This window comes from Physcomitrium patens, chromosome 9, assembly GCF_059467195.1.
Source record: "Physcomitrium patens ecotype Gransden chromosome 9, ASM5946719v1, whole genome shotgun sequence".
Taxonomy (NCBI): Eukaryota; Viridiplantae; Streptophyta; class Bryopsida; order Funariales; family Funariaceae; genus Physcomitrium; species Physcomitrium patens.
In genome coordinates, this window is record NC_143418.1 from 10,685,805 (window position 1) to 10,697,071 (window position 11,267).

An 11,267-nucleotide genomic window follows, 5' to 3' on the forward strand; every position below is an offset into this window, starting at 1 on the left:
TAAAATTTTATTAAAGACTCTTTTAGACTTGATAAGATTGTTGTTGCATTTCTACTTACTTTCCATAGTTAGGTGCCCGATGCATTCTCAAGCAAGAATATAAGTAATTTTAATTATTTCATCCAAAATTCTTGAATGTAATATAATATTGGATGAGATATTGTAATTATCATAGCCTTCAAGATGACATAATTGAAATGGAGGTCTTTAAGCATAGCATGTTTTTCTTTGAATAAATAGTGAGATATGATGCATTTGATATCATAACCTCGAAAGAGATTTTTGATGTTGATGATTTTATTGGAAATAGAAACAACTGTTGATGGTATTACAAATGTTTTATTTGAAAGAATTTTTAAAGGCATAAAAAATGATCAAATTACAAGGTAGTCTTCTTTCCCTAGAATAAAACATTATTAATGGTAAAGAGGACCTATCAACTATCTTTGAAGGAAATAAAGATTAAAGTATTTAGTAAATATAATTTGCTACATTTTTGATTTTATCAATATGTGATCAACACTTTTTGTGGAACTCATTATTAAAAAGGAAGATAATATTATAAACATATATATTTATTCTAATAGTTATATAGATATTATGAATATGTAAAAGTAGATTAATTTGATAATATTTTGTGAAAAAGCTTTTTAGAAGCTTCATAGATAAGGTTTCATTTTTATACATGTCTATATGTGATTGATAGGTTAGAAACTTGGCCAATAAGTTAACCATGTATTGCACATATTAATAGCTTGTAGTATAAGTTAATAATGTGGTGCATATATAAGTAATTTATCTTGCAAGTTAAAACATATGTCTTGCAAATTAGACATGTATCAGAGGTCCTAAAAAATATCATCATATAGCTTTTAATTAGATAGTATATATAGAAGCAAGAGTGAGGCTTTCTTCCTTCTTGTCAATGCCTTTCTAGTCCTTTGTCTTATTTCAAGATTTTCTAGTCTTCTTGTCTTTGGAAATAGACATTCTAATTTAATATTATATTATCTTTGAGTGATTTTGTAGCCTTTTCAAGTAACACAAGAGGATATTGATCTTCTTATTTTTTAAGATTCATGTCCTTGACAAGTATAAGACTCTAGTTTAATCATAGAAATAATGTTTGAGCCCTCAATTATATAATTTGCATAGTTATGGGTGACTTGCAATCATAGGCAACTATATATTTATTAAACTTAAAATAGAGTAATTAGTAGGAGCTAAAGGCCTAGTCTATTTTTAAAATAAAATTCTCTCTTCATAATATTGAGTTAAATTTAGTGCACCAGGAGGCAAATTTTTTGTTTTTTGAACGTAAGAATCATTTGAGCTTGTATTAATCTTTCAATTTTATTCAACAACATAATTTAATATTTGTATCTTCATTGACTATTATTATAGAAAATTAGATAGAAAAAGTTATAATTATAAATAGAAATAATAATAATTTTTAAGTATTATTTTTAGAATATATTTATATATACATATATATTTGCATAAAAATATAAATATTATATCATTTTTAGAATTTATAAAATTAATAGTAAAATTAGAAAAATAAATTATAATGATTTATATTTTGATAAATACTATACAATTGAATAATCAATCATTGGATTTTAAATAAAATTTTAATAAAGCCATAGTTATTTATTTAATTTTATAATTGTAATTTATTAACCAAAACATTATAGAGGTATTAAGTATGTTTATGTTTTGAATTTCTAAATTTTACATATTCTTTTGAAATGTTAAAATAAAATTTTAATTAGATTATTTAAATATAATTGCATAACTATAATTTTTTTTAGAAGAATGATTAACATATTTAAAAAATTAATCATAAAAATAATTTTTTGTATAAATTTTATAAGATAATATTTTTAAAAAGAAATTATAAAAGATTTTTAAAAATTTATATATATATATATATATAATATTAAATTTTTAATTAAAAAATAAAAAATAAAAAATTAATTATTTTCTTTCAAAATTTATTTCTTTTGAAAGAATTTTCATATTTTATTTTGGTTATTTGTTGATTATTTTTATGTAGTATTATGTGTTTATTTAAAAAAATATTATTTTTTTTTTTACTACTTTTAATATTATTAAATTTTTATATTAAGAATAAAAAAATGTTAAGATTATTTGATTTTTTTAGTGTTAGTACTTAAAATAAGTGCCACATATAAAATATCAAATCACCAAAATTTTGTTTGTTTATTTTTGTTGCATCAAGTAAATTTATTTAATTATTTCCTAAAACTTCTGCTTTGTATGAAAAAATATTACATGTTTTTATATATGTATCTTTTAATACTTTAAAAATAGCACTATATTTTTAATTTTTTCCTTTATAAAATTAATTAGTGATCATTGGATTTGGCTTAAATTAAATACACATAAAATGTGAAGCTAACAGGATTCTTAGTTTTTATTAAAAAGAGATTTAATATAATGTGTATTATATTAAATATATCAGAGTATAATTAAACACTCATTGAATTTTTTTATCCTAATCTTATATTATAACTTAAAAGGTTTATAAGTTCTGTTTGCAATGACCAAATATTAAAAGTGTATATGCCAACAGAAAGTACAGATATCCTCATTTTTATTTTTTATCTCTCACCTGTCGAAAATCTAATAACAAGGAGCTCCTACTATAAATATTTCATCAATTCAAATTAGGCCACAAAATATTTTAATAAGTTGCATCAGCTATACAGCAATATCACCAATTAACTATAGCTACATAACTGTGAGTGTATGACGTTTTGTAGTACCAACTAATTAGTTACATTGTAGGTAAACTCCTAACTTATAAAAGGAAAATATATTCTTGTAATAAATATGAAAGATAGAATGTTGCTTTAAAATTATTTTTTGCTATCTAATGACTTGATAACAGCCTAGAAACATCTATATATATATATATATATACACACATATTGAAACTATCTATTGATTTTTAGATACAAAGTATTCCTTATTTCAACTTGCCTCTCTCCTCTCCTTTTTCTTAACATTATATATATGCTAATAGAAACCTGCAATCTTTGGCACATCCATTCATTTACTTAATCTGCACTTCCTGGTTTCTTGATTCCCTTGTTCTTATGTTCCCATGTTCCTTGCATTCCCTTCTTCAAGGCCAATCAAAAGGCTTCTTTGTTTCTTTGTGTTACACCCAAATTATCCTAAATTATAGATGAGTGCACACATATACAACTTTGTATTCATGCAAGAGCATGGGACAGGCAGACAAAGTGAGAGAAAGGGGGAATCAATGAACATCATGCTCATGGCATGGTTTAAATACAATGCACAGATGTAACATCTGCTTCACTTCCTTTGCTGCGAAGCTGGGATGGTACACTATCTGAACACCCCACATGATGCCTTAGGCCTGACCATCTCCCTTTCCTTTTTTCTTTTCAGAGCTCCTTTCCATCTTTTTGAGGATGGATGGAAGGAAGGAAATGGCTTGCTTTCACAACGTTCATTCATCCCCAAGTGCTCCTAATGATTGAATGTTATTGATCCACATTTCCGCAACCGCAGCTCCTATCCTTCATCCATCTGATGCTCAAAGACGAATGGAATCTGTCTCGAAATGCCTCGGCCTATAGGAGTTTGAATTGTCGAGGTCCTGTGTTTGAAGCCACACGCCCACGATGTCAAAGAGTGGGGTAGGGGGGATACGAGCACAGTTTGTATGATGCTTGAGTATAGGGAGAGCACTGTTTGCTGCCGATCAGAATCAGGAGACATGAATCTGGTTTAAGTCGTTTTCATCTTGAGATTTTCTATGTTTTTTCGTTTGTTTGTTGTTATTGGTTCTCCAATTCACAGTTTCGTAGTTACTCAGTCAAACACGGCATGTCTGGTCACTTTCATGTTCCATGGCACGCTCAATTGGCTACGAAAATTGGTTCTACGTAATGCTGGACATTATCACATTTTACACTGGTTTGTGAGTGAGCGATTTTCATTTGTGCAACATCCACAGCAAAAGGGAATATTCTCTGTATAAACATGGACTCAATACTGCGAAAAAAAATAATAAGAGAAATATGCCGCTCTTCGAGTACTTGTTGCACTTCGTATGAGTCCTTTGTAGTTTATGTAATAAGGATGAATATGAGGAATTTCTTGGTAGAGGAGTATGCGAAGAGGAAAGAATAAACTGGGCTGCAATATGTAAACGATGGCTGGGAAGCTCCATGCCGATGAAGCCTGCGATCTATTGGGTAAGCCAGATTTACTTCACTGTACATGCTGTACTCAGCCGTCCTATCGTACTCGCAGCAATGTCTTGTTGATTGTTTAGACTTCCTCCTCGGATCCTGTCACCTTCCTCATGTCCTTCTAGGCCTCGGTTTCCATGGCTGAGAGTGTAACAGACGAAGTGCACTCCACGTTTAGAGAGTAGCCTATTGTGTGTCACTGGGATGCTGGATGCAGAATTGAACCTTCCGACGCGGTCTTGAGTTTTGAAAACCTTTTTGACTTGCTCTTTTTGCACTATTGCTGTTATCCCTTTGAACTAGTGCAGTGGTTTCAGCAGCGTCTTAATGTTGCGATGAGCTTGGTTGCTTCTGATAGATTACATGCAGTAGTGAAATTGTGCATTGTGATCTGTCGCCATCGATACGTGGAACCCGGCATTCGTGAATGTTGAACTTTTACGCGGGAAATGGACAAGGCTGTGGCATTAAATCTTTTCACAATGTACAGTCGTCATGGAATTTGGAACGTTTGTGCCACAAGAACGACAGTGAAATTGGAATTTTAAGTAATCCTTACGTGTCGAGTATGGGATTGTGCCGGTATCTCTAAATTGGTAATGTGTCGAGACTTTTCATCCCAGAGAATTGATATGGTTTGAAGGTGATCCTAAATTGCCAGTCAATATCTTGGAAGTTCAACTTTATGGAGATTGTCTCCTTCGCAATTTGACAGTGACTGTGCTTGTCGTTATTTTCCATATGAATAAGCTTGAGTACACGATTCCTACCTCACGCAGGATGATGTACCATTAACGTCCCGGGGGATGTTTGTATTGTGGAAGCATGTTTTGAAGAAATTGTAAAGCAAGTGATTGAAATTGGAGATAGTTTCTAATTCCATGGCAAGCGAAGAGCCAGTGTCAGCTTCAGCTTCTGCTCTGATGTCAACAAGCAAACGGCAGCAGATAGATAGCTTGAGCATTCTCCTCCAGATCTCAATGCTGGGATTGGCTTTTGTGTTTGGACATATTCTGCGCAGGCATAAATTCTACTACCTGCATGAAGGAAGCGCGTCGCTCCTTATTGGTATATTACCTTTGCACTCAAAGACCATGCTCGGTTATTTTAATTACCAGTGGTGATGTTTGAGTATAGAAAAGTTAGTTGACTTGATCGCATCTACTTTTCTATCACAAATTAGTACTGTTTCCAGTTAAAATGTTGTCGCGCAAAGGTTGGGCTTGCGTGCTCACTTGAAAGCTGATAAACACTGTTTTTCTTTAGTTGATATTTTGCCTGCATCGATTTTTCAGTTTCTTTGACCAGTTCGTACAAAATAATCTCACGTGTACCTGGAACAACAGGCCTTGTGGTAGGTGCCCTTGCAAGATTCACGTATCCACAAGACAGATTCAGGTATTTAGACCTGAAGATTCTACGATTTCGGTGTCCTTACATCAAAGAAACTATCATTTTTCACACATTTGCAGTTTATAGTCTTAGATTCATTTACAAGGAATGTGAATTAGTGTAACATTGAATTTGCACCGAAGTTTCTTCAAGCATGTGAGACTTGTAGCAGCATTCCGATTACGATTTGCATGCACGATGGCTTGTTTGAAGAGTCTAGACACTAATTCTAGACGTGGTGGGCTGCAGCAACTGGTTCAACTTTCACGAGGGATTCTTCTTCCTGTTTTTGCTTCCTCCGATTATCTTATATCCTTCAAGTAACTGTTTCAGAATTTTATGTGTTCCGCACAGAAGTTCACGAATTATTAGTGATCAGGATTGATTTGACCGGGACACATTCTAGGATTTACTCTGCTACCAATAATCAGTATTTGTTGCTAAAATATCCTTGACTTGAAATTCATACCGACTCTGGTTTCAACCTTCAACCGGTAACTACCAGAACCTATTCCCAATGTATAAGAAGCTTTGCCGGTAAATTAGAAGATGTATCTAAGTCACCTTTGTCATGCCCAGGGGCCGTTTTTCTCGAATTTTGGAGCAATATGCACGTTTGCAATCCTTGGAACACTCATAAGCGCGATGGTAACAGGTGGATTTGTGTGAGTGGCACTCGCACTACTTTCCGAAAATACCTTCAACTTTCTTGGAACATTTTATACCTGAAGCAAAAATGTCGAATGGTTCTGCGATCCTCTAATTTCGTGTATGATTGTCTAAGTTTGGATTTCCTTGCAGGTATCTTGGTGGGCGGCTGTCTCTTGTGTACAAGTTACCCCTTCTCGAAAGCTGTATCTTCGGATCCATCATTTCAGCAACAGATCCAGTCTCTGTACTGGCGGTTTTCCAGGTTCCCCTCAATTATTCATGGTTTTCCCAAATCATACAGAAGTTTCGAAGCTCACAGTTGTGCATATTTCTCTAAATGTTTCTGCACCTTAGAACAAAATGGGAGTGGATCTTACAATCAAGAACAGAGTCTGATGAGTACCTGGAGTTCTGATTTTTACACCCGTAACTTCAAACTTCATAAGCAATTCCCAAAAAATGACACCTTTGTATTTACATTCTTCTTTGCGGATGTCTTCTTCAGGAGCTTGGGACGGATGTGAACCTATACGCTCTCGTGCTAGGCGAGTCCGTATTGAACGATGCGGTACGTCACCATGATCCAATAAAGGAAGTTAAATGCCTATGAACGAATACTTTGGATAAGCTCGTGAATATACTCTCCAGCGCTTTGAACATTTATCTCATTTCACGAAATAAGATAAAACATGCATTTACAGTTCAGCTGCCTATCTTCCTCACAGCTCACATGACTCAACCTTTGTATTTTTGTTATCATTATTATAACACTTTTCATTTTTACAATAATTGCATTATGGATGTTGCTCCAAAATCCTTCGTTGGGTCATTTTTGGAAACTTTTATGATATGTCTTATTGCGTTTTGCATGAATGGATACTTCTGAAGGTGGCGGTGTCGTTATATAGGTTAGTAGTACCTCAAACAAGGTCCAATTTAGTATGATGTTTGCTTGCATTGATTTTTGTATGCCCAACAGCAGCAGCGCAGTGAACATTGTTTCATAGAATATGATATACTAGGATCCAATATAAATTTTGATGATCGGAAAAAAACCACAGGAGTTTGGTGTCGGTGCGTCAAAATCTGTCAGCAAGTTACAATGTCACAATTGCTATTATAAGGTTTTTTATCACCTTCCTGGGATCCCTTTTCTCAGGTATTCACAACAGCCCTGAGAAGCCCAAGCTAGCAATGTTCTTTTCATTATACTGTATTACCCACTCAGTATGCCCGTACATGGAAATTGATAAGGGATATAACTGTTTTCCGGAGAACCACAAATTCTAGCTGGGATATTGCATTACAGGAGTTTCGGTGGCGCTTCTTTGCGCATTGATATCCTTTCACTGTGTGCCGAAACACTTTCGTACGCTTTAATTTGTGGCTTACATCTCTTAGTTGTAACACCTTAGAAACACTCTACATTCCAAGGTTTTTTCTATTTTTCGTCTTGCTTATTTTCAACTAATATGAAAGCTGACCTTAATTCAAGGCACTTATTCAAGTTTGCCGGATTGCACGTTCACAAGTAAGTAACATCTATGAACTCTTTTTGTACGCATTTTATCGCATCTTGAAAGAAGAATTTATCACTGATTGAGGATGTTTTCTCTTCATTCTTCGCTGTATCTTTAAGGCTTGGACCATAGAAAAGATATCTGTGTTCCAAAAACATTGCAGAGTCGTAATTTCTCAATATTGGATCTGAGTGCAGATTGCAGCACCTAGAATGCTGCCTGATCGTGCTATTTCCATACTTTGCGTGAGTTGTCACTCTCTTTGTCCTGACATTTTCCTCTCGGCGCTGTAATTAAATTATAAGTAGATGTAGAGAACTCAAAGAATTATGTATTTCTTTTAGTTGTTTTGTTTGAAACTTAAGCCCTACATTTTTTTCACGACTGACATGTGTAAGAAAGTTCCCTGCAGTTATTGTTGTTTGTCATTGGTGGACGTGTTCCTTCTGATTCTTTTCGTTTTCAACAGGTACATGTTTGCGGAAGGTTTAGGCCTCTCAGGAATTGTTGCGATACTCCTCTGCGGCATTGTAAGTGTTATCCACCGTTCGAAGTAGTTTCACAATTATTTGTTGGCATCAGCTACGTTCACCGTAAAGATATCGAAGGATGCAATCCACTTTCTACAGAAAATACATGATGTTTTGAATTTTACAAAACTGGCCAAGAAGTATGGATTTTTTTTTGTAATATAATACTTTATAGAATTGTAGTACATATATTAGGAGAGGAAGACAGACACTGGACAATATTCTTTTTGGCATTTGTAGCTTATGAAACACTACACATTTCCAAACCTTTCGGAAAGTGCTCAGTCCTTCACGGCAGGCTTCTTTCATCTCATAGTGTCGTTGGCCGAGACTTTTGTGTAAGCACACATCTGAACCCTAAACCATGAAATCATTATTCAGTTTGCACGTTCTTTTCTGTCGTATTTGGCCGTGATGTGTCTTGTGATGAATAAATTTCATTAAGATGTGACGACTTTTCATTTTTTCGAGTTTCTTATCTTGATAATTGATTGATCAAAATACCAATCTAAAACTGCAGATTTATGTATATGGGTGTGGACATTGCAAATGAGCGCCACAGCAACTGGTTGCACATCAGCTTCATCCTCTTTTCGGTTGTGCGTATGCTCAAACGCTTTTCTCATTTCTGGCTGTTTTTCGATTCTTTTGGGATGTAATCGAGAGTGCGAGGATCTAGCGAATGGAATGGAAGTTCGATGTTTCGTTGGTATTGCAAAGATTATACGATGCTGAAAATTTGACTTCTTAGTGACCTCGAAATGAATGATGGTACATTATTTTGTGCGACTTTAGAAGCATATAGCAAACTCTCCATCTGCTACTATTTCTGACATGATAGATCTTTCTGAACTTTTGAACAGGTTATATTAGTGGTGGCAAGGCACGTGAGCTTACTACATGTCGTTAATGCATCTTCCATACAATACGTCTATTCTACCATGTTTATGGCCTCCATCCATTCCTGCAACTGAAATATCAAAAATAGATAATCGTGAGCTAGAGGTGCTCAGTGCTAAAGTTTGTCAGGTTTGTTTATAATCGTGATCGTAAAGAGAGCAAGTTGCAAAAGATGAGTATGTAAGATTCATTATGCAGAAAATTCACCACGTAACTCTGGATGACGTTTACCTTATCTTTAGGGCGATCAATGTATATCCATTGGCATACTGCATCAATAAGCTCCGAAGCGCCTCCAGGAAAATACCAATTCAACACCAGAATGCTTTATGGTTCAGTGGTAAGAAATCCTGTTTGAACTAGATGCGGAGACTGACGATGAGCTTGCAAATTACTCCTGGCTCAACGAGTTTTTGATGTGGTCAATACAGGATTGCGAGGAGCAATGGCATTTGCTTTGGCGTTACAATCAGTCCATAACTTTCAGGATAGTCATGGCCAAGTTATTTTCACCACAACTACAACTATTGTCATACTAACAGTAAGGACATTCTACTCCTATTAGTGATTGCTTCGGTCTTCGAACAAAATTGAGTTTGGTTCTAATGTCTAATACTAGTGCGAGATTTGGAAAAATTGCCTTTTTTTCTGTTTGTAGGTGCTTGTTATTGGAGGCTCCACGTCAACAATGCTGGAGAACCTGAATCTAAACAAGGAGAAAGATGAATACTCAAAAGTATCTGTGAGTGAAAACCTTAACAATCCTCTAATTTTTTTCGGAAAAATTGGTTTACACTTGAGGGAATCTTTCCACTAAATAATACTTGCTCTGTCAGATTGTTGAGGATGAGCAAGAGAGTATGCTAAATACTTCTAATGAAGAGTTTGCAGCAAACTCCACTCGGAATCATGATCTTAAATCAAAGTTCCACATTCTCCGCAAGAGGTATATTCATCACCTAGCGCTCAATCTCATAAAAGAGAATTTAGAAGTTTAGTCGGCCAAAATTACCTTAGAAATGTTCTAAATATTTTACAAGCATCATCATGTCACGAAAGCTAACCCTTTTTCTTTTACCAGCACCTCCTTCAAAGAAATAGACATGAAGATCTTAAAGCCTTTCTTCACGACAAGCAAGAGTGATTCCATGCTTGGCCTTCATACGGAAGATTTTCTTCAATATCACACGGAAGGTATGCTTGCCTTTCCCTAACCTTTCTAAGTGGAATATTCTCTTCCCACTAATCTTCTACCCATGCAATTGTGCAGTTGCACAGCAACTCTAAGACTCTGTGGGGTCGGTTTGCGGTAGTTGTGCTAATTCATTCTAGTCCACATTGCAACTCCATAGCAGATTTTGTCTAACATGTTCTTTTTCGGAATGAAATAGGTCGGAACAATGCGAAACTTGGACACGCCAAAAGTGATACTGCCATGGTCCTAAACTGAATCAGCATTATCAGCTACAAGTCGTCGGAACAGGGCAAAACAGTCCTCCAAGCCACACGGCTGAGAACATCTACAACTCCATCACTGAATGACCCATGAGCGGTATTCTCATTACGTTCAGAACAGGGATGTTGGCCAAAAGATGTATAATCTTTTGATCAGTAACCACTAGATGTACACTACTTAAAACGATCCTGTAACTGCCATTCAAGCATAAGTGCTAGAATTTGAGCAGCAGGGTTCAAAACGAACTTAGATGAAGCGCTAATGATACAACACCGATGTTGGCTTTCTTACAGTATGAATTAATACATTGAAGATTACTACAGTTTGTGAAATTGAAACGTGAGGGATAATTCACTGTGGAATACTTTCAGTCAAATGCACTGTTGAACACAACCATCATGTAAAGCAAATCCTGAGATTCTTTTCCACTGATACAATTCTTTATCTTTATTTTGAAAGGAATAGACATGATAACATTGAAAAAAAATAAAAATTAATCCGGATCTTTTAGGAAAGCATGAAATGTCTATAACCAAAAAAAAAAAAAAAAAAAAAAATCATT

At 34.7% G+C, this 11,267-nt stretch overlaps 1 protein-coding gene across 4 annotated transcripts; it reads left to right on the forward strand.

The window, feature by feature from the left end:
• Positions 1 to 3,680: 3,680 nt before the first annotated feature.
• Positions 3,681 to 11,037, forward strand: LOC112286466 (sodium/hydrogen exchanger 5). 4 transcript variants are annotated; one of them, XM_090253146.1, is made up of 23 exons: positions 3,681 to 4,259; positions 5,081 to 5,324; positions 5,603 to 5,654; positions 5,898 to 5,957; positions 6,118 to 6,142; positions 6,228 to 6,313; positions 6,450 to 6,561; positions 6,805 to 6,867; positions 7,188 to 7,207; positions 7,361 to 7,458; positions 7,575 to 7,637; positions 7,799 to 7,830; positions 8,017 to 8,064; positions 8,289 to 8,349; positions 8,666 to 8,687; positions 8,870 to 8,948; positions 9,213 to 9,232; positions 9,492 to 9,589; positions 9,681 to 9,790; positions 9,908 to 9,991; positions 10,086 to 10,195; positions 10,331 to 10,443; positions 10,641 to 11,037. In XM_090253146.1, exons 2-23 carry the CDS (start codon positions 5,138 to 5,140, stop codon positions 10,697 to 10,699), a joined length of 1,602 nt encoding a protein of 533 aa, XP_090109272.1. In that variant the 5' UTR covers positions 3,681 to 4,259; positions 5,081 to 5,137; the 3' UTR covers positions 10,700 to 11,037. The 4 variants fall into 4 exon arrangements, with proteins under 4 accessions (XP_090109272.1, XP_090109273.1, XP_073392235.1 ...); XM_090253147.1 differs by lacking the exon at positions 3,681 to 4,259 and adding an exon at positions 4,323 to 4,852; XM_073536134.2 differs by lacking the exon at positions 3,681 to 4,259 and adding an exon at positions 4,324 to 4,852 and having other exon boundaries at positions 5,036 to 5,324.
• Positions 11,038 to 11,267: the final 230 nt, after the last annotated feature.